This window comes from Caloenas nicobarica, chromosome 4 (assembly GCF_036013445.1).
Source record: "Caloenas nicobarica isolate bCalNic1 chromosome 4, bCalNic1.hap1, whole genome shotgun sequence".
NCBI classification, from domain to species: Eukaryota; Metazoa; Chordata; class Aves; order Columbiformes; family Columbidae; genus Caloenas; species Caloenas nicobarica.
This window is the reverse complement of record NC_088248.1, coordinates 53,851,778-53,879,629: the sequence shown is the minus strand read 5'-3', so window position 1 is coordinate 53,879,629 and position 27,852 is coordinate 53,851,778. Positions and strand designations below refer to the sequence as shown.

General features: G+C 41.4%; 1 protein-coding gene across 1 annotated transcript in view; it reads right to left on the bottom strand.

The window, feature by feature from the left end:
- Nucleotides 1-7,899: 7,899 nt before the first annotated feature.
- Nucleotides 7,900-27,852, bottom strand: part of BEND4 (BEN domain containing 4) — a 29,848-nt gene continuing 9,895 nt past the window's right edge. Inside the window, exons 3-5 of the mRNA XM_065634649.1 lie at nucleotides 15,597-15,688; nucleotides 11,386-11,626; nucleotides 7,900-8,117 (exon numbers count right to left, since the gene is read on the bottom strand). Coding sequence (XP_065490721.1) covers nucleotides 7,900-8,117; nucleotides 11,386-11,626; nucleotides 15,597-15,688 — 551 coding nt within the window. The remainder of the gene's footprint in view (nucleotides 8,118-11,385; nucleotides 11,627-15,596; nucleotides 15,689-27,852) is intronic.

Sequence of the window (27,852 nt, the reverse complement as noted above, 5' to 3'; positions counted from 1 at the left end):
TGTAAAGGTAAGCAATAACACTGGCTTTAGGCAGTTGATGATGATTTGCTACATTTCTGAATTCAAAATGCATATATCAGTATTTTATAGATGCAAAACAAAGGTTATATCCATCTGTTTGCCCTAGTTATTCAGTTTCCTTTTTTCGACAGCATGCACTCTGTTAAATAGCATGCACTCAGTATGTGAGCAACCTGCCTAGGAGAGCCGAGCCGTATTTATTAATACTCTGAACTTCCCTGGCAACTGTGCCTTTCGTCCTGTTCACCCCCCCAGGGCGCCGTTCCTTCCCCAGGACAGAGCGAGCTCTTCCTGCCTATGTCTGCAGTTGGATGGCCGTCCTGGGCCGGATCTAAGGATGATGTGAAGAAAGGTAGTAAGAGCGATGGCTTCCTTGTCTGTGTGCAGTCAAGGGTATGGAGAATTTCTTGAAGAGATTGAGTTTATGCATTAGACTTACTTAATAACTGTAACATGACAGTCCCAGCAAAGCCAGGTTTTGACTTCAAATTAGTCAGCTTATGATCTAGCGTACTGTCTGCTTCGTTAAAGTGCCTTTTTTATCATTAATACTGATGAAAACTGGTCATCTCTACAGTTATAGAAAGAACTACTTCGGTTTTAGCTGAAAAAATCTGTATGTGGTTCTAAAGAGGAAACAAAAATGCAAGAAGCCTGGGCGTTAAACTGGAGAAACTCGAAAAACTGGAGTTTTTGTCTGTATGGTGTCAGCTATGAGAAATAGGGTGGTCAAGCAATGTACTTCAGGAAAGATGAAAAGGTTGTTCTTCATCTCAGCCTTAACAAATGATCAAGTTCAGGTTGCTAGAAGACTCAAATTCATCAGGACATGCAGGTAATGCTTCAGGTACCAGTTTTCTGCATTCAAAAATAAACTGGGATATCCCGTGACTTGAAGATGAACCTGTCAATAACCAGATTTTTGTCTGAATTGATAGAGACATTTCATTTCATTGGAATTTCTCTCAAAAGAGACCCCCTTTTTCAAGGGATTTTCTTTCAGGAACACACTGGATATTAATGTGCTGGGATTGTTGAAGACTGCGTGTCACAAGCTCATGTTAAGCAGCATTATTTTGGGGTGGTGATACCAATACCAATTAGTAAGGTTAGTCTCTCACTGGAACTGTCTTTCTGATGCTGTGGACAGGAAAGATAACCTGGGTGTTTCCTACACTTCCCTTTTATCAAGAGATTGTGTTAGAACTGCTTGCTGCTCTGCTTCTCATTTTGGATTATCCTTTAGAAAAATAATCCCTCTCCATCAGTTCAATAAGTAGTTGAGTTGTTGGCTCTTTCAGGTTCACAACCTTTTTGCAAGAAGACTTTTCAGTTTTTCATGTAATGTTACTACAAGGCATTTTTGAAAGGTTTAATTAGACTTTTTCTACTGTACTATGACCCTGCTCCTAAATGAGAACTAAATTTAATATTAACTTTTCTAATGGGAAACTACTTCGAGTCATTAGCAAAACTATTTCTTTCCATTTTTCTAAAAAGACTGCCTTAGTAGTGGCAATTATATCTGTCAGATGAGTGAGAGTAAAGTGTTTTTAAGGACGAAGGGGCTTTTTAGATTTTTCCCGACATTGTTACATAAGTTCATGTCAGTTTTTTTTTCTCTTGACTCAGTTAAGTAAACTGCTAGTTTGTGATGGCTTTTTTCTGTGGTTTTTTTGTTTTGTTTTGTATGTGGTGTTGTTTGTGTTGTTGTTGGAGGGGGCAGGGGGGTGTTTTGTTTTCCCTTAACACCATACATCTGTAGTAGAAGCTGCTTTTCTACTTCAGATGTTGAAGAGCCTTTGGAGGAAGGTTTTTGTATTCATAAGGCAAGGTCATATTCAGAGATGTGCCCAGTATGCCAGAGGACTCCATGCTGCAGCAGGGAGGATTTATCCCTGGAGAGCTGTTCATGTATGAACTTGCTAGGAAATAACCAAGACATCGCCTTTGATTTAAAAAGGCCCCACTCAAGGAGTACTCAAGATGCATCAGTGGTATTGGTTTGCTGTACCAATAAGATTTAAATGATTGTCACCTGGAGCTGTATTCATGCTTTCCTTGTGCTGAAGCCCTTGGGAACCATTTGTAGTCACCCATGGTGCTGATGAGCATAAGTGCCAGGTAAGGAAAGATGAATTCTTTCTTTGCTGTTCCTTTTGAGATGTCATTTATGTGCATGTTTACAAACCAAAGCTGAACTTTGCAAGTCAGTACTCATCTTGCGTTGTTATCCATGCTGAGTGAGCTTGCTGACTGCAAAGCTCTGAGAAGAGAACATAGCGAAGGCAGTATTTTAAGGACTTGGATCTTAAGAGAGAGCAAAATTAAAGCTGCTATGCTAACATAACCTCAGTCTCCTTGTGCCTGTGAGTCTTTGCATCTACTCCACAATGCTGCAGCTGTTCAGCGCCCCAGCCTCCCACAGAAGGATGCTGCTCCTTCAGCAGTGATTGATGTTCTGGTTTATCCTCATGATTTGATCTGCAGCCTGGTTTTGTGTACTGCATGCACTCAAACTACTCTGCGGGAAGGCTTGTTACCTTCTTCGAGGGTTTTTCTGTTGTGCTTAGCACCATGGCTCTGGTTCTGCAGTAGCACTAATCTTCACAAAACACCCGTGGAGAAGTAGAACTATCCGGGTTTTGGGCGCAATGGTCTGAAGGTTGAAACATGTCACCTCATGCTGTGTTCCTTGGGACTCTGATGTTTCAGTCTCCTCACTGTGATGGAAGCACTTCCAATTCTGACCATCCTTCCACTGGCTTCGGTCACAAAGGTGCCTCAGCAGAGGGAAGGTAGCAGAGAAAACAGCAGTTCCTGCCTAGCTGAACTCCTGAGGGCTAGATTTTGCAACTCATCTTATTAAAATATTACAAATATTTTTATAATGTGAGCTTGCGCATGAGCTGTTTTTAAGAAAATCAGTTAAAAACTAAATTCCTTCATATGTATGAGATTCAGTGGTTGACTTGGACCACGAAGATCCTCTTCGGGGACATCTTGGCACTTGAGAAAGGGCATACACGCTCGCAGCAGTGAGCTGTGCTTCTCTGAATGGACCAGCGTTATGGCAGAGCAGAAGCATGGTTTAACTATTGCCCTGCCAGTATGTTTAACAGGTATTTAGTGGAAGAGTGGTAAAATGTGACACTTCGGAACCACGCTGAATCACACCCCCGAGCTGTGCTGCCTGTTCTCCATCAGTTATTTCCCAGGCCTGGTTCTCCCCCACTCCAGGGACCCCTTCCTTACCCCTTCTCCCTGCCTCTCCAGCCCCAGTCGCTACCTCGCACGTTTATCAGCTTTTTTACACACTCCGCTGTTAGACCTCATCTCTGTGGGGATCTTTCCAAGCTTTGAAAACCCAATTGCTGCTTCTAGTTCCACACCTACGTGCTCTCTTTCCCTGCCAGGTTTCCCTGCTGGTTTGCTGCCTGTCCTGCCCCACGACCCTGCTGCTCCCCCTCCGCCTGTCCCCCTTCACTCCTGCCTCTGGATCTGCCCTCTGACACTTCAAGTCATTGCCCAAAGGGCTGGGAAGTTAGAACTTTACATTTTTTTCAGATAGATTAACACCTTTTTTTTTTTTTTTAAAAACTTGGATTTTGCAGAATCATCCGAAATCATTTTGGTGAGGGTTTCACTAATAAGGGTTTTCACAAAAAATACAGTCTAGAAAATACCAGCCCAACCCCAGTTAGTATTGCAACATTACAGGCACCTGAAAGTGTTGTTTTATAAGGGAAATATTTCGCAACTGTTTCTGATGGTAGCACCAGCCTGTGGTCAGACCCGTCTTGCTTCGCAGCCCAGCAGAAGGGGCTTGCCATGCCGAGCGTCTGTCACCCTAATTCCCCTACAAATTATTTGGAGTCAGGATTTTCGAAAGCATTTAAGAGAACAGGGGGACATTCAGCCATCACTGAAATTTGAATTAAAATGGGATTTAAACTTCACCACTCGAAAATCCAGGTCTTATGATTGCAGATGGGTACTTTCTCTGAACAGTCTTTCTGTCTACCCAGTGCATAAATATCTGGTTATATTTTGAGGTGAAAATGATTTGTATTTATATTCATAGTTTAATTCTTCATAATCTTTCACTGTGCTTGCTGGTGCTTCACACCAAACAAGCATTTAACGCAAAAGACAACACTCTAGCCTTTTATAGAAATATAGGTCTAAAACTTTATATATATATATTTATATTGAGAGCCAGTTGTGACAGGTGTCAACACTGACATAATGCCTATACAGAAAGAGAGAGATTAACCAGAGACCAACTTTTATTGTTCATTTTTATGCAACAGAACAAATGGAACTGGAGGTATGTAGTAATAAAACAAATATTCAAATTAGAATTAACACCTGAAATAGTAAACTGTAGGTAACAAATGTCTTTATAATTAAAAAATATTGACTGTTTAAAAATTTCTCTAAGATTTTATATTCTTTAAAAGAAATGTGTGCTGCCACATAGAAAACAATTCACACATCCTATAGAAATTGTCACAAAAACCTTACTAGTCTATATTACACTATGCACTTTTTTTTTTTTTTACAATATCTGGTAAAGGTCTATCCTTAGCTTGTACTTACTCTACACAGTACAATCATCATTAGAAAGTATTCATAGAATTAACTACACCATAACAATAAAAATATCAGGATTAATGGTTTTTTAATCACAGTTTCTCCACAAATATTTGTCATAGAAAATATAGAGAAGGCATGTTGGCACAGATGGGAGTGCGGTACTGCTACACCAAGTTTGAGAGAAGGCAGATACATAAATGACAGTAAGATTAAAGAGTATGGAAGGATAAGACAAGAATCTCTATCCTCCTGGGACTTTCTGGAGTGACATGACAGATAGCAGTTTCCTTCTGTTGCAAGCCGGCTGTCGACATCCAGAGCTGGGAAGGGATGTGGTGATTTTGAAAGCACACCGCTTAAATGCGGGTATCTCGCTCTGCAGGGGCTTACGTGCTATCCCTTATTTTAGGTCCTGTACTATTACACCTAACATCTTGTGGATATTTAGACACTTCGATGTGTATGAACTTAAAATGTTTCATGAACAAATTAATCAGAATAAGCTGTTGTGGAAGGTGTGGGTTTTTTGTTTTTTTTTTTAAAATGAAATGAGTGGGTCAAGAGTCAAGTGGCCATGATGGTAATTAAAAACAAAGACAGACAACCGAGAAAAGTTGTTGTACTTGTTCGTGCTTGGTTTTAAAATAACAAAAAAAAGATGAGCTGGTGTCTGCTAATGCTTGTTTGTGACTATAATTCACGTCACTGGCCAGTGCACACAAGCAACTAAGGGCAGAGTTTTGTAAAGAAAGGTCCAAACCTGCAAAGCCATTTCTAGTGCTAAAGTGGCTTTCAGGATGAAACTATACATTTGGTTATTTTGCACAATATGAGAGCAGAGGATTGTGAGTGGTTCCAGGAGGCTGGCTACATGTTTTACACTAAAAATAAAGCTAGGCTTACTAGTTAGTTCAGCAAATCTTCAAGTTATTAAGTGAGAGAGGTCTGTCCAGTCCAGTAATTCTGTTCTGCGACTGTTAAAAATGAAGCATTTTTAATTTTTGACCTCATACAATTAAACATTTAAAAGGAAACCATCACAATGTTTACAAAAATACAGCATGATACATATTGCTGTGGACAAATTCACAGTATAATGTCGACTCACATTCTGACATGTTTAGCAAGTAGTTCTGGCAAGTGTCACCACATTAAAGACAGACCAGCAAGACTTACACCATCTGAGCAATGTAACATCTTCTATTATAGTTCTTTTTAAAAAAAGAGTGTAAGTTCAACACTGAAAAGCTACTATAGGATTATCTGTACCGTGACATTTCTATACACTGAGTTTCTTTGCTGGAGGCCCACCATGCAACATTGACTGTTCAAAGCCAGTCACCTCCTGCCTGTGGTGAGGGACGGTGTCCCAAACCCCTGGGCCTGGTGAGGTCCAGTGTGACTAAACCGTTCATTCACTTTTAGAAAATAAATGAGTTATTCTGGGTCAACTGAGTGCCTTTCAACCACCTTTTAAAAAAAAAATCACCAGAACTAAAAAGAATCAAGAGGTATCGGACATTTAAGGGCCTAAGGCCTATCCTGGCTGACCGAGGTCCTACTGTGGTGCACGGTGGAGCCCATGTCCCGGGACACCCTGCAGGCTGGCTGTGAGAGACCGGTCACAACCGCAAGCAAAGAAGAGGCAGATGGTGGGAAGAAACCATCGTGCGGGCGAGCCAAACTTTGGAAGACTGCCTCAGCCCTCCATCTGCCACCAGGCCGGAGCTAGTGGGGCGCTTCACCCCATGGGGACCTTCCTCATCTTTGAGGAAGGGGTTGGGTGTCTCCTGCCTGGTGCATGGGGAGAAGGTCGGGAAGGAGAGGAGAAGGGCGAAAGGAGCGATTAGTAGCTTCTCTCAGGGTGTGGGCAAGGTGGTTAGGAAAGCTGGGGAGTATGAGATATGTGTTCAGGAGAGTCAATGCTGATGAGGTAGCACTAGGGATGGTGAAAAGCAAAGTGAAATTTCTTTCCAAAAAAACAGTTCCTTGTACCCGCCAGAGGGGAAATGTTGCCTCAAGGAGAGCTGGCTTGGGCTGTGAAGGATGCCAGCACTGGCCTGAGCGGCTGGACAAGGGTAAAGGGATAGAAACACCCTGATGTGGAAAGGAAAGGGTTTAGTTTCTTTGGCATTGCATGTTTCTGGAGTGCATCAATTTGGAGGGACAATGGAGTTCTAAGCCTTTAAAATTAAAGGTTTTCAGTGGACCGATGTGTTTTTTAAAGCTGGAGTCGGCCTCCAGTGTTGTGTGCCATTATGAATTCTGCTGTAACACATCAGAATTTTTCTTGCAGCTATTACTTGGGACCCTGTGTTTACTTACAACAGAAGGTTAAATTAGGTGCTTCTTACCCAGCCCCTCCCTGAATGCAACTCTGAGCATCTGACTGTTAAGACCAGCACGTTGCCTCATCTATTTCAAGAAATGGATATAAAACGCAAATGAAAGCAAAACCCAAGAAAAGGCAATTTAAAGCCTCTAAAGCTACGTAATACGGCTGCAGAATAGGAACAAAGGAAAACCTGTATTCTGAAATGGCAATTTGTTTTTAGCAATCTTGTTTTAATGAAAACTGTCATGATCAACTCTAATCCCCTAGAAATCTAGATAAATATAGTGTCTGTCTGATATACAAAGCAATTTTTATCTATTAGAAGTGCCTGTTATTGTTCTGGGTCTTTGAAGGATTCTGCTGTTGACGAGTGCTGCTGTTTTACCCGGGAAGCTTAATTTCCTGGCAGACTTGGCTTAAGGAAGTCCCTGAATTTTCCATTTTGTGCGATATTTTAAGGTAGCATTTATAATTGTGTTATTTTCTGTTAGGAAATGGGAGACCACTTCTTTTTTTGTTATAAGCATGCAGACTTGTTCTTACATCTACTACTCAAGGAAAGCAAATAGTACCTAGCTGTTCTGGGTCCAGACTTGGGTTTGTTACCGACAGGCAGACAAGAGAGTAGCTGCTGTTTATTTTGGCATTTTTAAAGTTTAAAATGACCTTTCCTCTAGAACTAGATGAAATGAGCTGCAGTTTCCCTTTGAGGGTGCTATGAAGGATTTGCAAATAATAGGCACTGAGAAGTCCCACACAGCAGGTCTGGAAGTGGATTTCTTTTTGTTAACTGGGACATGGTAGGATGAAGCAGCTGAAATGTATGCAGTATGCGTTCAAACATGCTTTGGACTCTTAAATGACAGCAGGGTAAGTATGTTTAACAAACAGTCTCTCCTAAATTAAGTGGCTGCTACTGTTGTATGAGGATCTTCTCACTGCCATCAATCGCCAGATCCATCTTGCATACCTCTATTGAAGACTTCATCCTGTGATCCTGGGTGGTCAGTCCCTTCATAATACGAATTCCCATTGTGAAGGAAAGTCCCCACGGCACGCCCTTGACGAGCATGTCCTACTGCGTCGCTGAATACCTTGTTTATTTGCTCTTCAGATGGCATCCACCAGTCCGGGTTGGAAGTGCAATGCATCCTAATGAACTCTGCAGGAAAACAGGCATGGATAAAAAACAACTTGTCTTTGTGGAACCCGCTATCGGCCAGGTGTCTAAAGCTGATGGGAAACAAGAAAGGGCCATTACTGCTCTACTTAAGCAGGAGTAAAGCCTTATGAGGGATGCCATGATAATGCCACTTGGACCTATTTTATTTCTGTACTAGTGTGTTTCTCCGCATGCAGCATATTTTGTTATACCTGAGCTATGTGATACATGGGACCTGGAAGTAAAATGCCTTCTTGTGGAAATAAAAAGAACTAATTCGAAGAGGCGGTTGTGATTCAGCATGTGCAAAACATGTGGGAGTTAACATGAACCAGGATGTACTGCATTTGCAACCTGTTGTGTACTTGTACCTTAAGGTGATTACTCATGGATCTTTATGATCTCCCTCTGCTGGCTGCTGCAAAATCTGCAGGCTGCTTCAACATCTGCAGGCTGCAGGAGCCCACAGCCTGTCACTACCATTATTTTTCAGTTTGGTGCTCCTTTCTGTTTGGAATATCTTTCATTTTAAGTCCTGCTCTTTCCCTCTTCCTGAATCTGACACCTATTTTTCAGAGACTAAATTTCCCTTAGAAATGGCTAAATGAGATGAGAGGGCTAATTTGGGGAGCTTTGCAATAGTTTTCAATGCAGGAGAAAATGAATTGTACTGCATGTAATTTGGCTATTTAAATAGCTGCTGCTTCCACATACAGCTATTTGTATGTGATGATTACATTTTTTACGTTTATTTTTTCAGATTCTTTGACATGTAATATGCTAAGCTTGCAGAAGGCATCTTACCAATTCTGGAGTTGTAACTGCTAGACATAGCTCAAATAGGTGTATTTGGACTTTGAAATGTCCAAATACAATTTTAAATGTGAGGGCACCTTATTAGATATATTGAATACACTGTAACTCATATGGAAACTGAGCTTCTTATTTATTCTGTAACATTAGTTATTCCCTCATACGGTATTGTGTGTCCCAGGATATTTTAAAATTCTATTTTCTACTGTTGACAAGCCAACAGCACAGTAAGTGGCGTAAGGTAACTTCGTTACTGTCACTGCATCTCAAGGCAATGGAATGCAGTGCTTTTACATGAGTGCCCGTGCCTGCAAGCTATCTCATCTGTTGGACAATTAGGACGTGATTTTTGCAAAGCTCCTCCAGCGGTGTGTCTGCAAAACTGACAGCTATCTTGGTTTTTAAATTCATTTCCCTGGAAATCCACACAGGCAACAGTAATCCCTACCTAGTTATGTTCACGTGAGGCTCTGTGGACCGGTGTTTTTCTTAGGGAAATGGTTACCACATAAAGGTGTAATGCTATAACTTAAGTATGCCAGGTTGTTTTAAAGCTGGTTCCAGGTATCAGTCAGTTGCGGGAATATATTAAAAATATTTATAGATGTTTAAAATACTCTGAGTGCAGGGAGAGAAGCAGTTTGTGCTCCCTGTTATGGTGAGGTGGCGTAATAGGATGTGCTGAGAATTAGTCAGACACTTGTTGCCTTGGCTTGCAAATAGGTAAGTGCCAGTGGCCAAGTCCTGGCATTGGAGAAAATTGTCACGTTCCCACCCATGCACGGAAGGCCAAAGGGAGAGCTGTCTACTCTGCTTTCTTAACTGGTCCTTGGATACTGAATGTTTTGGTTCCTTCCTCAACCTCCTGAAAATTAAGGAAACTGGCCTTTCTCCTTCTCCCAAGGAGTGCTCCACACATGCTCTATGTCCAGGACACCAGAAAGGAGAGTGGCCATAAGCAAAAGTCCATCTACAGGTGAATTTACTGATAGTCTTGGTGGGAGGCAGGGAAAAGAAAGTTGAACAAATGGGTATTATCACTCTGCTTGTGCATAAATCATTAGATGAAATTTAAAGTAGTTTAGTTAAGGGCTAATGCATTTGTATTCAGCCTTCAGTTTATAGGAGAACTTTTGGGACCCTGAATCTTGCTCCAGACCTCTGTGCAGCATGGTGTGCAACAGACTTGCCCTTCTGCTAAGCTCTGATAGAGTATAAGGTCTGGCAGAGCATCATAGAAGAGGTTACCAGGCTCTTTTGTAGTAAAAAAGAGCCTCTTTGCCTAATTTGGCTGTATGTAAAATCTGAGTTCATTACCTGGTTACATCAGTGTACCCCAACTACAAGTCTTATTTACTTGGCCTTGTTGGGTTCTTCTGTCCTAGATGGCATGAGGCTCTGTCTGATGTGTATAACCACTTTGGACTCCACTTGGATGACTAAAGGTATTTTTATCACTGACTGACCAAAATACAGCTTTTTACACTGTACTGATTAGTGGAACATTCTCAAAGTCTGTTCAACCAAAATTTTGTGTGTGTGCTCACAAAATACTATAAAGTTAACTATGAGTTAATTAAAGAAATTATAAGTGTATGCATTTCTAAAATGCAAATGCTACTACTACAAACATGTCTTTAATTGGCCTTTAAAAAGTCCTGTTCTGTATGTTTCATTATAACGCTCAGTATCAGGCCTTTTGAATGACTTCAGGAAACCAAAGTATGAACTGCCACAACAGAGAATTCTTCTCAGTCTAGACCTTTTCTCTGTATTGTCCAACATCCTTGCCCCCTGACATTGTGAAATGCTTGCAAAACTCTGCCTCCTTTTCTGCTAAACATCAAGGAAAGTTGTTCCCTAAATTTTTCAGTCAATGGTGCATCAGTACTCAAAAAAAAAAGTTAAATCCTTGACAATGCATCTGTATACAGTTTGTATGTAATTAAGCAGTAGATGTTAATTGCCCTACAAAATATTCAAACCTATTCTGAAACTCAGCTTTTAACTCCACTGGTGCACTGTGGCCTTGAGTGCGCTATGCTCACTACACATTAGGCTATAAATATTCTTTTGGTTAGTTTTGTTGTGTATCAGAGTCAAAGAATGCCCCGTTAGCTTATTATAAAAGAGCGTTATCAGGATTGTCTGATTCCCTTTCTTTTTAAGTATATCAGTGTGTTGTGCCCTTGTATTTGTCTCCTCTTTTAAATTAGCAGCCCTGTTTTTTCCCATTAAAAAATAGTACACATATATATATGTGTACACATACATATACTTATGTATGTATAAAAAAAAAAAAAACAACAACATGGGGGGGTTTCTGGCTGTTTGTCACCTGCCTGTGAAACCCCTTCTAGTTCTGCAACTGTCAGCCAAATGCTTCTACTGAGCCAGAGCCAATGTGGTGAAATGAGATCACATATGGTGGACACTGAGCGAAAAGATGCAGTACCTCTGAGACATGTTACTTTAACTGGATCCAGAGGACGTCTTTCAGGACCTGTCTCTCCTGACTGCACTGACCTTTTCCTTTTTCCAAGGCCGCATGAGTACTTAAGCTCATCGGTTGTGAAAACAAATCTGATGAGATAGCGAAGGAGCCGTCGTCCATCTTTCTTGGAGGAATTTACAGCCTCATCCCACTGTTTACTAGTGATGTAGACGGGGTAGTTGTTCAGCAACTGCTTGCTCCCCTGAAAAAGTGAAATATTTTCATTGCTTATTTTACAAGGCAAATAAGTAAAGATGTCAGTTGCAATAAAAAATACCCTTTTTAACTAGCTGCAATACTGACAGCGAAACACATCCTGAAGTGAACACGTAATTGCTCTTACTGTGAATAAGTACTTTTAAAATTACATTTCAATTTTCTAGAACTCGAGTTTGGTGATGTACAAGGACTACTTTTTGAGAGGTGGCTATTGATAATTTCCACTTTAACAAGTAGGTTAAAAAGAATTAAGAACCAGTGACTAGCTATACTATTTAAGTATAACCTTTCTTCTTAGTCTGTTAAAATGCATAAGAAGGGTCTTTGAAGAGTGTGATCAAATGGATCACTTCATTGCAGCTGACAGTTTACTTCAGAGGTGACTCTTTTGGTCTATTTTTATAATAAATTTATTACTTCTGTAGAACACACCTGAAACTTGACAGCAGTTATGTTACTGTGAAAAATAGAAAGAAAATAAATAAAGGAACTATGAAAACTAAAAGCTTCATTATTATTAATGAATGCCATATTAACTCAAATTATAGATTTACAGAAATGTCACCATGTCAGCTGGAAAAAAATTTTTGCTTTTAACCTTCATAACTTGTGTGCTTCAATATTCCAACATTGAAAGAATGCTGTGGGGCTAATTTGGGGGATTCCTGTAATCCACACACATTTATAAGCCCTCTTCAGTCAACTGTACCTAAATTGTATCTAATTCTTGTTGCCCATAAAATGCTATAGTTCAGGATTACCCAATTAACATAAAATAGTACTGCTAATACACTTGAAATAATTGAAGTACACAAAGAAACTAAACCACACTCTCCTAGAGACTCATGCACTTTTGCAGCTATACCTCTTTATTAAATCATGTAAATCTGGAGGCCCAATTAGTAAAATATTTGAATAGCCCCGAGCTTAGACAGGAGCTCACTGTTAACTAGAAAAAACAAGGGTCCGAGGCTCAACAGAGGTGATCATCCACCTGCTGTACTTAGGGGCAACTGTTACAAATTTCTCCCCTTTGCTTCCAGAGCTTTGATATCTTAAGACTATTTTAAGGAATACCCTTGCCTCCTTTCTTGTATTTATTATAGCATCCTGGGAGACAGCTTGGGAGCATCTTTGAAGTTTTTCCTCAGGTATTTGCTTTTAATTTTTTTGCAAGTTTGATGAATATGTGGAAGGTTGAATTTAGTGAGGACTGTGATGAGGGGCTCCTTGAAGAATCTGTGTGATTTAGGGTACCACTGCCTCCCGGGGGGGATAGCATCACTGGGAGCCGAGCCTCTGTGACTGTCTGCTACTTGCTGGCCTCGGTGCAAACCTGGCTGCCTTGGTGCAAACTGCTGACAAAGGCAGCTACAAGCAATCTAAACCTCTGCAAAGGAAGCCAAAATATAGAGGAGATGGGCTTTGTCTGTCTGATGGGCCCCTCCCCTTCTCCCCAAACATCTCAACCCTCCAACTTGCAAATCCAAGCTTGTAAACCCTAAAAGAAAGACCCTTCACCTACAGCCCAACTCTATCTATAATCCAAGGCTTTCTCTTTGCTTGTCTCCTCCTGCCGCTGCAAAAGAGCCAAGGGTCAACTCACCCGCCTCCGCTCATGGCACAAGAACCTGCTTTAATTTTGTCAGGTACACGCACCCCTGGGAAGCCAACAGTATGGCTGGGGAGCTCTGCTGTGGAAAGAACTTTTCTTCCAACCAGCCCAGCTCCTCATCCTCTGCCAACGTGGAAAGGGGGCTGGGGAACCAGGAAGAGCAGGGGGGCAGCATGGGAAGCTCTTTGGGGGTGTGATGCTCTTACGCTGAAGCAACTGTGACTGCTCCATCTCAGGGGGAGCAAACGCTACTATTTCCTTGCCTTGTTTGATCACAGAGGCAATACACCGGACCATCTGATCCCTACAGTGGTACTGATTTTTTTTCAGCAGCTAGCTCAGCATCGCTTTTATATAAAGATAATTATTTTCCTACCTGAGATTCCTGAAACCTACTTTTTTTCCCTATTAAAAAACTGCAGTGAGGCAAGGACCTTTCTTACTGACACCGGTGCAAAGTACAAGCTGCAGCTAACTCTGTAGGCACTGCCTTGCTTTGGAGCCCTGGCAGGCAGGAGGAACGCAATGCAAACCAGCAATGTAATGTAAGGCTACAGGCTTGCTCTTGTGTGTTACGGATGGATGCTCATGTGTGACTTTGCTAAACAGCAAGCTATCCTAAAAGTCACCTCTGTGTTTCAATGTATTGCACTGATGGAAATAGGGTGCAGAAAGGCCCAACATCTAAATTTCATGAGAGCTCACATTACTGTTAACTGAGGAGAAGGCAGTAAATTTTGTGTAATTTCCTCAGTCCCAATTTTATTCTACTTCTCTCTTATTTCCCCTGAAATTTAGGATATTTTTCCTTCTTCTCCAAAGGCATGAGGCGGTCTTATACTACTCTGTTAACCGATTACTGGGTTCCTGCTACAGATACACTTTCATTACATTCTCTGAAAGTAAAGCACTTCTGGGCAAAAGATTCTCGGTAAATATATGATGCAGTTTGGTGTGTCCAGCAGTCATTAAACTAAAACAAACAGAAAACCTTCCAAAAATTAAATAAGCCAATCGTGAAGGAAGAACCGAAGTACAAATGCGTTCATGCTGTATTTGTACATGATTAAGCTTATGAATAAAATATTAGCATCTATGTATTTAATTGAATAAAAAATTCTGTCACATCATGACAAGCTATTCCATTGGGGATGTTACAGAAAAGCCTCATTTTTTACAGTGCTTGAAAATTTTAGTTAAGCAAAAGAGCATTAGAAAAAGGAAAATGAATCCTTGGAATACATTTGAGCAATAATAGCTGATGTCATACATAAATATGAATACTGAATGGAGAAGCAAAGTGATGCACATCCTGAACTGCTGCAAAGCAAGTTCAGTGAAACTACGGTAAGCTGGACTATGAGAGGCTTGCACCACGTATCACTTATGTGCAAAGGGACGTCAGACTAGGCCTGTCTTCCCTCTTCTGATTCTGTTTGCATGAATAACAGGTAGTGACACGTATACACTACATATACAAAAATGTGTAGCAAGAGCTTCAAATACACACAGTCTCAAATAGAAAAGTCTCAAAAAAAATCACTTCATTTGACGCATTTTTGCAAGCCTGGATAGAAACACACTGGAGTGTGTGTAATGCTAGAGCTGATAGAGAAATCTATACATCTATCTTATAGAGAAGGGGAGGACTTAAATCTCCTGCTTTTGCACTGCAGCGCTTTTAAACACAACATAATTACGAAAATCCCCAAACTCTATATCAAGTACAAAATTGTCAACACTCAACATTTTGTTTGGGATGCTTTCTGAAAACCAAGAGGACTCCAAAGACTTGAAGAAGTCTATATTTGGGTCTGTCTGCAAAATGAAGGAAACATATATTTTAGTGTTAACCATCACAGGGCTGCGTGAGCGCTACACTAAGCGTATAGACGTACTTGCATGTGTCCATACACACGACATGTTGGTGCTCCCCCATGCATGGGCTGCAGCCCCTGTGCACCCACAGCCACCACTGCGGCCACTGTCAATCAGCTAGCTCTGGTTCTCACCAGGCTAGCCCTAGCCTAAAGTGCACCCATAAAAGTGAGGCTTCTGAGGAAAGGTGAGAGAAATATTCCCCAAGCAAGGCAAGTGCAGCTGGTGCTGATGGAAGGAGTTACGCACTGCTCAGTAAAATTCATTCTAGATTATACTAGTGCTGAGTCTACTCCCTTTGGGGGATTACTGTACCTAAGAACAACACTTTAATAATAGATTTTACTTTTTTTTTTTTAACTACTAAATATATTCTTCCAGCACCCGCTGATTTATTTGCCTACATGTTTTCAATGAATTGTCAAACATAGAGATGTAGCTCGTCTTCACTGTATACTACCTCAGTCGGATGGTCTGTTGGCTGTGGTACCATAAGCTGGTTGTGATGCTGAAGTACAGTCTTCAAATAATCTAAAACAGTCTGGCAGGGCACTGCATGAAACAAATTGCAATTATTGTATATTAGCTATCTAGCACAAAAAAGAACAACAATATTATATCAAACAGTGTTCTTCAGGATCTGTTTTGTACATCTGTGAGATTTATTTCAAATAGGAAATACTTCTCATTTTGATTTGTGAAGTAATTTCATTCAATAAATATATGACAGACGTTGTATTTCCTATGTTGAGATCTCTGATATTGCTTTTGTTTTCTGCCCACTAGCTTTCAAAGGTTATTTTCCTAGTTTGAAATTATAATTATCACAAATACAAATTAGGTCAGCAGTAATGATAATAAGAAAAAAAAAATCTGTAAATATTGTAAACAGCCCAAACCATACAAAGGAGAAAACATTTATCGGACCTAAATCATGTACTGATTAACATGTAAATATGCTCGAATGTTTTTGAAACTAGTCTGATTAACTATACTGAACAGATTTAATGATTCATATACTTTAATTTCTTTTCCCTCCCTCCTCCCAAATTTGTTACAAAACTAGGTGTTAGGCAAATTGCTTTATTTCTCTTTCCCACAACCTCCCCCCTTTCCATTCCCATCACTCTCATCCATTTCAGTAGTGGTATCAACGTCCTATTCCCTTCTGCTGAGGTGATAGGTTAATTAGGGATGATTCAATTACGGGTCTCTCTTAAGCAGATGCTGCCACATCCCTGATTAACTCTGGAGTATTTTTGAGATACAGTGCTTTTCTCCTGAGCCTGAAACATCGTAGGAGAATTAAACAGATATTAACCCACCATTATGACTGACTCGTGCAAGACTAAATAAGCATAGTTTTTAAGGTACCTTATCACTCTCACATTTCATATGGGTTGTTTTTGTAAAATATTCAGAGATAATCTTAGCTTCAGCTAAAATTCCTGAAAAAATATTTCAGTGTTCCTTTTTTAAAAAAAAAAAAAAATTCTTGGCATTTAGACTTTACACCTGGAAAAATGTGGCATTTTAGCTTTTGTCTTAAGCTGGCAATCTGAAAGCAAGCACTGAAATCACTGGGAATGTCTCAAGGCAGGATTTACATATATTCTGTACTCTTTCCTGGGCATCGGCACTGTGCAGTAACTATGCCCCTGTCCAGGCAGACAGTGCAAAACACCTTTGTGCAAAACAGACCCTTTACTAAAGGCTAAGCAGTGTTACATACAGTACTCTGCATACAGAAGTCATGCAAAGTGCCTCGCATGGAGAATAAAGTCCTGTATCATTTCACCCCATGCTGACTCCTCTGTAAAGACAAGCCATCCATGTATTTACTCTTGCTCCATTTGATACATCACACTTTGCCGCAGGAGGTCAGGAGGTTATGCATTAGGCAGAAGTTAGGATTTCAAGTGACTTGTACCTGTTTAATTTCTCCAGTGACTTCACTGCTCATGGCCAGACCAGGGCAGTGTCTCGGTGGTGTAGCTGCTACACAGTGACTCTGCCCAAGTACATGAGCTTGGATACTTTTTTCCCATAGGAAAAAAAAACACGGATGATTTTAGAAAATATTTCAATTATGATAAAGTCAGAAGGGCAGTCAAGCTTAATAGTCCCACCAACATGTTCTGTGGCCTTCCTGTAACGAGAGTTGTTGTATTTAGCATATAGCCACAATAAAAAAAATAAAATTAATGCAAGTTCTCACATAGAACAAAGGAGAAAAATAACCACAGGTAATGATTTATAATAGTACACTGGATATTCATAAGCAAGTGTGGCAAAAAAAGAATTTGACTTTCTCCTGTGCCCCCATTTTTATATACGGGAAAGCATATGTGGCAAAAAGAAAATATTTCTTTTTCCATGTGGATGGGCTGAAGGATAAGATTGTATTTTGAGATCCTTTTCTTACACTGTCTGTTTGCTACCTGGCATGTCCAAAACGAAGATTAAACTAGGAACTCTCATGCAGAGGTTACTCACTGATTAAGTAGGTGTCCAAGAAAGAGGATCATGAAATCTCATCCCAAGCAGCACCAGAAACCCTGTGACAAGCTCAGCAAAACCTCCCATTTGGGTGGAAGTTACTGCGGGTACCCAGCATCTCCTGTGAGATCCTGGATCCCCTGCAAGGATGGAAGGGGCCAGATGGACTATTGTGCTATGATGGGTGATTGTACTACTGCCTGAAAGAAAAGATGCTCAATACTTGGACCTGGAGGACAGTCGAGCGATACTTGGAAAACCTGAGACACTTGCAAAGTATCCCTTTCCTGCTCTATATGTGCTACTTTTTGTTTGGCAAGCTCACCAAGGACATGGCTGCCAAAGCATCAGCGGTACCTGGAAGCTTTAGCATTCTTTGGTTCCCATGAAGCTGTGCTTAAAACAGTCTGTGAAGTTCGCACTTGCTTGTCTGGTTATCTCTATTAGCAAAAGTCCCTGGCGACGTCTTGATGGCTCTTAGCCATACTTGGTACTATTACCTGTAACTATGTGAAACAATGTGGGGCCCGAAAGGGAACAGAATATAATGCACTGAAAATTTTCTAATTTTTAGGGGCTGATCTCACAGCAGGATGGTATTTTACCCACAGTAAGTAATTTCACTGCAGGCTACATCTGAAGATGTACTTACCTACGTTCCTCCGAAGGGATGGGCACAAGCGAGAAGATACCAGGAAACTATTTAACCTGCTGTGTCCCCAGCAGATGAAGTACATCTCTACTTTAACTGTATTTTGCTAATAAAACGCTTCTCATTACTGGTGAGAAATACAAAGGTACTAAAAGCTGGCCGAAGCTTATAAATACTTCTGTCTTCACAAAAGCAGTCATGTTTCAACCATGAAACCATATGATTTTGTTTTCCTTCTAGTTACTGGAGGACTCTGAGCACTTTTGACTTGTAAAGCCACCATACATCACGCTGTCTGCTGTCGGTACAAATAACCTCAGCCTTTCAAACACCAGATGCTATTTGCAAAGCCAGGCTGCTTGGGCTGCCACATGAACCAAAGTCTAAAGGAAGCCACAAACTGCGCAACACACGGCCGAGAATCAAAGCTTCAGTTTTGCTTCTCTGTCTTTCTGATGGCTCTACAAACATCCTTTCTGCTGAGAGGTAAGAGGAACTGTTACCTCCAAACCCCGCAGCAAACATAGCTTTGTAAGAGCCTGCCGCTCCCCCCTGTGAGTACAAATAATCATTTGAACCTACTAGCTTATTTATTTTATATTTTTTTGACTCTGATGTGGTCTCTGGAGACTTAAGAAGAACGTAACCCTGAGAGCGGATTCTCTGTGTGCTTATGCACATACTCACTCCCACTGACACCACCAACAGGGATCTGTGCCTACTGAAACCAACGGGAGAGACACTCATGTAGAAATCACACTTGCTTGTCATGATTTAGTAGAAAGCCTGTGCGGAGGCAGTAATTTTCCTGCCCATTAGGAAGAAGTTTCCATGGCCTTTACTTTCTGAAAGCGCCAGTGACTCAGAAAAGAGACTGGAAGTGGCAAAGTAACCTGGCCTGCAGCGAGTGAAAGAAGAGTGCGATCTTTGCAGGAGCGAAAGGCGAGAAGGAGATGCTCCAGGGAACGTGGCGTGCTGGGGAAGGCTGGCCTCGCTAAGATGCTAAGCAGTGACTAAGGAGGACATACACAAGACGTGGCAGGTCTTTGTTGTTTATTGATCCAAGCTGTAAGACTTCGTTGTCATTCTAGGCATCTGTTTGCTGTGGTAAGTGCTGCTTCGGCATAGTTTGTCACAGCTTTCTGTGCAGAGTATCCGAATTCCAGATAAACAGTTGAACAGTGTGGAGGCCCCTGACCGTGCTGATCCCAAAAGCCAGGGTGTGATCTCACAGTGCAGCAACTCCCCAGATTAAATCCTCTTTACATCAGCGGGTAAAACACAGTACAACTCAAGTCATCATTTCCCGGATGCAGATTCTACCATTGGTTTGTTGTTACAGTATGTACTATTTCATTCTCAGAAACATTCACCTTAATTCAAGTCTGCATTTTGTTTTCCTTCAATTCGGTTATATAAATTGTTGGAAAAGAAATTGTAAAAGCCTGTCACCTGTTACGTACTTCTAGTTAGCAGTCAAATAATTTATCTGTCTTTTCTTTGCTAAACTCAACACTAACCTTCCTGAGACGCTGGGCTCATGCTAAAAGCAGAGTCCTTACACCTACCTACACGTCTGGGCAGCCAAAGACCACACTCTGTGCTTCAATACTCAGCCACCGCAGCCTCCAAAAGCCTTTCTCAGTGTCCATTTTCCAGGGGCTGAAACCAAGAACAGGCCATGTTCTCTGTGCCTCAATACATGTTGATGACACACCGCGTTTGGCTGAGTCTGTCACCTCTCATGGTCTTCCTCATGCACTGCTGTCTCTGCACTGCTCACAAGCTGTGAGCAATGACTGCATGCTTTCTTTCACCAAGGAAGTATTAAAAACATAGGCTGTGAGTCCTTCCAGAAATTCATCTGCATCATGGCCTGAATACAAATGCATCTGCATTTTTTAAATCACTCTTAAAAAAATATGTAATGTTATGTAACACCCTGAATATCTGCGATACCCTCATCAACCAAACTTTTCATCTCATCAAAACCATAATTTGGCAAGATGTTGCCTGGTACTAACTCTATTATTCTCTTTTAGTACTCTACTAATCTAGCATCAGCTGTGCAATTACTTCATCTGGGAACAGGATCAGGCCAACGAGCTGATAATCATCTCGGACACATTATGTGTCCATTTTAAAGAAAAAAACATTAAGTATTTGTGTCTTTCAGTCTTCCAGAGCATCCCAAATATTCCAAAGCACAAAGAAAATCATATTCAGAGCTCTCTTTGTCTACTGTTGTTTTTGTTCTAGCTCCTGAAGCGAGTTGTCCAGATCTCATGATTCTGGCAACATCACACTTCGGTAGCAGCTGCCTAATGCTTTTGGTAAGAAGTTGATGGGCTCTTAGGGATGAAAAGCTGATGTGCAAGCAGTAGCTGCTCTTGGTGGCCTGTGCTGCGGCTCTCCTGATGATGCCAGTCTCTAAAGCGAAACTCCTGACTCTGCCCTTGAACCACTCTGTCTTACAACCTGAGCTGGGCTCAGCATATCATCACCATTTCCGAAAGGGCCAGCAATTCTGGCGCTAACAAGCTCTTAGATTGTCTCTGACGCTGGGAGAAGTTGTAGCAGATAGCTGAGGTTGCAGTCCCACCTGAAGCCACTACTGAATTCATGCTAACACCCAGAGTTATGGTGGCAATGGAAAATATTTCTACCTGGTTACCATCATCATTGTATGGTGGTGTGACTGCATCACTTTACTCCTCATGAGTACCAGAACAGGAATATGCAATGAGCAGTCCTCTATTATTGGCATAACCCACTATCTCCATCTGATAACGGCCTGATACTGTTATTATGACTCAATATTTTTCCTATAATTTGCCAAGGAAGCAATATCTCCTCCACAAAGTGGAGTTTTCCACAGATCCTAACCTGTGCTTTTTACTCATCACCATGAACTTCCCCTTTACTCCACTTGTTATGATCCTCACTGTTCCTTTGCTTTGCCTCTAAACTGGTTGTTTCTGTAACCAGCATGAAAATTTTCCTCCCAGATACTTTTTCAGGGCCTTCAACAACATGCTTTTAATGTTTCCCAATTATAACCCACTAATTTTTTTTGTTTGGTTGTTTTTTTTAACCTTTGGCTCTGATAATTGTTTCCAATGTTTTACAAAGTGCCAAGAACATCTCTATTATTGGTCTGGGCTGGGGTTTTGCTCATTATGTATGTTACTGAGCCACTTGTATTGGTATCTGTCAAAATGAAGGCTCATTCATCCTCCCCAAAATGTGACCTCCTGTGTAACAGACTTTGGGGCTGTTTCTATTGCCAAAGCACAGTGCTATAAAGAGATGCTTGGGCTTGTTGTAAGGAAGGCATATCGCCAATGTAAATAAAGCTATATCTCCAGCCTCTCCCGGGGCATCAGAGAGCCCTCGCCAGAAGGGATATCTCACCCCTGGCTCAGCCATGTCTCTCCCCATGGTGGCCTCAGCCCCCGTAAGCAGACAGTAAGAAATCTGGTTATTCTGTTCATTAATGAGATTTTGCGCTCTGTAGCTGACACTGGCTAGTATTCCTCCTGGTGTTTTGCACAGCAGAAGATTAATCCCTTAGCACTCAAGACCATTTACTTCTGACTCGCCAGCGAGGAGAAGGATTGGGAAGGGTGTACATCTGCACCCACCTCACTCAGACTGGCAGCTGTTAGTTAAGACTGGCTCAGCTTTGCAATGCGTCCTCCTTTGCTTGACCTTGAGCAATTCTTCACTCTGAGTTCATTGCAGGGCATTTCTAAATTGATGCTCGACTGTCAAAAAGATGTAACAAATGATAGGGAAACTGCTGACGAACTAGATGGCAGTGTGAATTTCTTATAACATTAACAGAGATGCCTTCTCTGCCTGAGATTTGGACAAGTGTGCAGTATAACACGACTTGGATCGCTTTAGCTCATATGCTCATTTATTTCAATAGTCAGCTGAAAGCCAGCGAAATCTGCATGGACAGCCTGTGAAGACAAGTTGTTGGGGTGCAGTGAGCTGGAAGAAGAACGAGGAGTGAGGAGAGATGGTGTTAGTAATGAGGAACTGATCTTGGTGCTCAAGACTCTGCAAATTTGGATGTTCATAATTAGATGGTAAAATAAAACCAGCACTCATTCTTAATGAGAGTAGCCAGCAGAAAGCAGAAGAATTGACATTACACGCAGAAGGGTGTTAAAGATTGCCTAAACTGACCTCTTGTGCCTGCCAAAAGCAGGGAAGAGAGAAAAAATGATAGCAAATATCTCATTACTTTTAAAATCCCTCTCAGTTGTGTTTTCCAGGTGGAGTGGAAAACCATTTTACTTCTGTTAATCTGCATCTGAAAAACTATTGTATTTATTTCAGTTTTATTTTGCAAAAATATTTCTTCCAGAAAGAAAGAAAGAATGTGCCCCTTCCATACGTCCCTGGGATGTACACCTCTGCCTGAACAACAAGAGATAAAACAAGGCAACTGTGCACCTCTCATTTAAGCGATGCTACCACATGCTCCTGTGGCTTTTATTTTTGTCTGTGTTCCCTACCTTTTCTTCTACTTAATAGAAAGTACCTCTTCTTGTCCTCCCCTTCAGCCATGACATTTTCAAGACGGGGACACCCCCTTTAAACCCCTCTACACACTCATACTGCTGATAAAACAACAGGGGAGTCCCTGGTGAGCAAGAACAGCAGTTTGTGTCACTAAAATGCTAAATACTGATCTGCAAAACACAGAACGAAGTTGAAATCAGGGAGTGCAGCTTTGCCAGGCTGAACCACCAGCCCTCCACAAAGCTCCTACCAGCTCTTGCTCCCCAAGGTAGGCAAAGAAACCTGCCTCCCCAAATTCTCATGGGTTTTAAACTAGAAGCATGGAAAAAGCAACTAATTAAGCCCTGGTCTGCTGCAGTTATGTGTTTCAGTAAGTTTTTGTACTCAGGCTGGTTTAGCAAACTAAGCTGGCACCCCCAAGCTGCCAGCAAAGGCGTGCTGCAAATTCAAAGGGGTTCTCACGCCAAACACTGGGCGACTGCACTCAAGGCTCCCTCTTCCCGAAGTAACTTCAACACTTTGAAGCTGAACAGCAGAACAAGGCCACAGATCAGACCAAAACATCCAGAACATCAAAGGAAACCAAAGAAGTGGTTAAACGTGAACATCAAGAAAAAGGACAAAAAAGAAAGGACATGAAAAAGTGTTTGTCACAACCCTTGATGGCTGCTTTATCTACGCTGCGGCTGTGGTAGGCTCTTTGGAAACACGATGCTCTGAAAGTATAAAGGAGACAGGATTTGTAGGGAAAAGTAATATCTTTTATTAGATCATCCGATATAGTCAGGAAAAAGAGTCAAGCCTTCAGCACACAAAACCTTCTGGAAAACTTGTCTGACTTTCTGAATTACACTGATATTAACTCTACCTGCAAATCCCACTTTGCTTTGGCTACTTCCAGTCACCATGAACATCTCTGTAGGTTATCATCTCTCTACACTTGAGGGAGTTTTTCACCCTCATTCTTCCACATTTCGGTGGAGTATTTTCTGCTGCCAGGCTTATGAGGTAAAAATAATTACTGTATCACACACTGCTTTACCTTACTTACTTGTACCTTTTCACCACTTTCTGGCTAGTTGGACACAAACGACACAGCAAAGCTGGGAGCACTTGGAGGCAAACCCTCACTCAAGACTCCTGCCCTTTGCTTTAACCACCTGGAAATATTTTCTCCCTTCTAGGCTGAAAGCTATGAGAAGATCATACTGACAATAGCAAAGAACTGCTTAATATCCTTAGATATTAGATGGTCTACACCCAGGTCTTACATGCAGTTCCACAAATGAGTCTCTAATTTTACTATTGGGAATGTATCAGAGCCCTAGTAATTTTCATACAGAAGAAAGAGATTAGGAGACATTTTTCTCCTCACATAGATAGATTAATTTACTCTGTTCTTGACAGTCTCAAAACTCTAAAAAGACAATGACAAGTTTGCCAAACTTCTTCCAGAAATTACTGAATCTTTAAGTATTTTTTTAAAACAAGACCAAAAAACCACACTGAACAAAAATGTTTCTCTCTTTTTTTTTCAGTTGAACTGAAAATCTTCAGTTAATGCTTTTGCCTTAAAAAAAAAAAAAACAAACCAAAAACGGGGAAAACTGCACAAATTGCAAGATGTCATATTGCTCCAAAACCAAAGCACTGAAATGTGAATTTTACTTCATTTATTCCATAGCTGAAACAATTAAGATTTCACACAAACTTAAGTATTGTTTCAGTCAAGCCAAACGGGTATTTTTTAAGATAAAAACACCCCAACGACCAAGGCATATGCAATATTTCACCCATGTAATTGCTGTTCTCCAGTGGTGTCTGCCAAAGAGTCATGCTAGGCTGGGGGCAAAAAGAACCTACAGGACTGAAAGGTTTTTACAGCAACAGGGCAGAGTCCTGAAAACAGGAAAAACTTATCTTCTGTGCCCAAAAGCTACAGGAGGATGTTTTGTGTAATATTCATAAAAAAGAAAAAAAAAAGAAAAAAAAAGTTGTTGCCTTTACATCTGCAGAGAAAACATGCTTCTTCCTGGTACTCTCTTTGTGAGCCATGCAAATGGTGCTTTGCAGAGCTTGAGGCAGAGATGTACAGTGGTAACTATTTTTAGACCTCAAACTCTCATGGATTTTAAAAGGGGCTTTTGCATATGGAAAGTAAAAAAAAAAAAAAAAAAAGCAAAGTATTTCAGGAAAAGGATAAAATGATTCATAGACGGTTACAGAGCAGAAGGAGGGGTTGGTGCTTTTATCTGCTGCTGACAGGGTTGCTGGCGGGAGCCCCAGGGCCCATGGGGAGGGCATGGTGCACCCCTGCAGCCCGCGGGCTCCCGGGCCAGCCTCAGCAGCTCCAGCCTGGCTCCCCCAGCGATGGGGGGAAATGCCCTATGTTAAAAAAAATCTGCTCTTTCAGCAGCCTGATGGGACAGCACGGCGGCCTCCACGCTCACCTAGCTGCCACCACAGCTGCTAATCACCTTGCCTGGCGTGCCGGGTGCCCAGCGTGGGACACGTGGATGAGCAAGGAAGAAAGTTTGTGCTCTGAGATGACTGATGTGATGGATGGTGGCAAACACCACTGAAACCCTCTGCAGAGGGCCTTCTGGCTCCCTCCTGAGGCACGTGTCTTGAGTGGCAAAACAAGCCTGCTCACAGAATGAGCATTGTGCCTGGTTACATACAGAGTTGGTTGTTTCAAGTCCCACAAAAATTTCTGCCGGCTTCTTTGGTAGCAGAAGCTCATTGGAGCACAATCAGCACTGGAGGGAGAGACTGCCTTTAGATGTTTGATCAGCCTTGCTTAATGGTGGCTGTGGGACTGCTTGGGGAGCTCAGACCTCTGTCCTAACACGTAGCAAAATCTGAGGGCACCTTCTGTGGCTCTTAACACTTCCCCAAACACACAGGTCACTTTGGACCTATCTGTATATGTCACCCAGATGGCAGCAGATGCAGCTGCTGCTGATTTTATGTTAGCTGATGAGGTCATACATCCTTACATATTTATGTTTGTCTGCTTCCTTTGATATACTACTAACAAGGTGTTTGATTACTCCTGAGGGCTGAAAAAGGACTACGTTTATGTATATTTCTCTCTCTTTCAGAATGTGACAAAGGGTAACTGTGATGACCCAGGCAAATACTGGCTGCCTAGGCTCACATTAATCCTAGCAAAATACAGGCAATTGCAACAGGATTCAATTGACTAAGAGCTAAAGAACATGAATATAATTAACGCCAGTCAAAATGGTCTTATGGAAAGTGCATCTTGTCAAGACTAACCCGATTGTCATTCTTTGATGAGATTATAAGTTCGCTCGAAAAAGTTGGGTTGAAGAGATGTACTATAACTAGACTCCTAACTAACTAAACTAACTAACTAAACTAAACTCCTAACTAACTAACTAAAGGGCATTTAGCTTACTACCATGAGTTACCTGATTGCAGAAGCGGCAACACATAACATCAGTAGACTAGAGCACATATGGATTAAGAACCTGCTACAGACACCTCATGTATTTGTCATTGGGGGAATCATCATGAACAGAGGTGTTTCTAGCAAGGCTCACCAGGGACTGACAGCAGCCTCAATACCATTCAACATTTCTAACCAGGATCACAAAGTTAATTTAAAAACAACCAAAAAAACTCTGGATGGTATAGAAATTGGTGAGCCAGCAACAGTGGGAGAAAAGGGCAGCCAAACCAATCTATATCACTTAGTAAACAAACACAGCCGAACACAAAGTACGTAAGTGTAGGAAGAAATGCACACAGAACGAGCAGCTCAGCTGCACGATCAACGGCCAAATGATCAGGGCGACTGCAGGTGGGAACAAAGAAACTATTCACCTTCGTTTAGGCATGTATTTCTAGTGCCCAAGTTTCAAAGAAATGAGTAGAGGAAAGAACTATAAAAAGGTTTCAACTCATTTGAGGAGTTTCAAACAACTCTGCTTAGTTTATCTAAGATAGAAAGTCAGCTTTCAATCTGTAAGTAGCTTCATCTGGAAAAAAAGTACCCAGTCCTATACAGCACTTCATTTAGTGGAGCAAAGCACGAGTCAATGACTAGAAGCTGATTTCAGATGGCCAGGCAGGGAATTCGGCACACATTTTCACCAGTGTAATTCCACTGGAGTCAAGTGTCAGAGTTAGAGGTAGAGCCACTGCTTAATAGAGTCTCCAACCCAGGACTGGAGGCCTTCCAAGATATTACTTGACCCAAATGTAAGTTACGCTTTAGCCAAAACTGGAAACATCACTGGGTTCAATACAGGTCATTGAATGAAAGCTGTAGGTGAGATTATAGACCCTAACGATAATTTTTGGTGTCATACTACTGAAGCTAGGACTCAACGGGAGTCGAAGTCCACACAACTCCCTTTGTCACAGTGTTTCTGTGTGATGTACGAACCACTACTGAATCTGGTGAGAGTGTAAGAGTTATGGTGACTCTAGATTTTGAGAGGGGTGGGGAAAGTATTCTAAACTTTGGGTTTTCTCTGCACTGCACAATGTTCGTTATGGGATTTGCTGCTACTGCCTAGGGACCCACGCACAATAGAAAACCACAATGTAATACAAATAATTCATAATACATCACTGATAGCTGATGAAAACTACTGCTTGCTTTTTGCTCAGATTTTGCAACTCTGTATACATTTTTGGACAGTGGTTGGTTGCTGCCATCTTCCTTTCTGCATAGTTAGCAGCTTCGGAGTATTTTCGCTCTTGCAGCCCATGCAAAATGGCTTTCCCGCTATTCAGGGAGTAGTTCAGTGAACTTTGCATGGATCTACCCAAGGCATCTCAAACTTAGCTAGCAAAGGTGCAGCTCTGTAGCATTTATAGAGATTTCAAAAGTTGTTGTCTACTTATCTTCCTTTCTAAATTTCAGTTTGCTTTTAGTAGTATTATTTGGGGTCCATTTTTGCCTGTTTAAAGTTTAGAGGATAGGGGTCCAACATACTTTGTTCTCATCCAATATCAGTCTTCAAATATGTCAGAGGACCTTAACAGTGTGAAG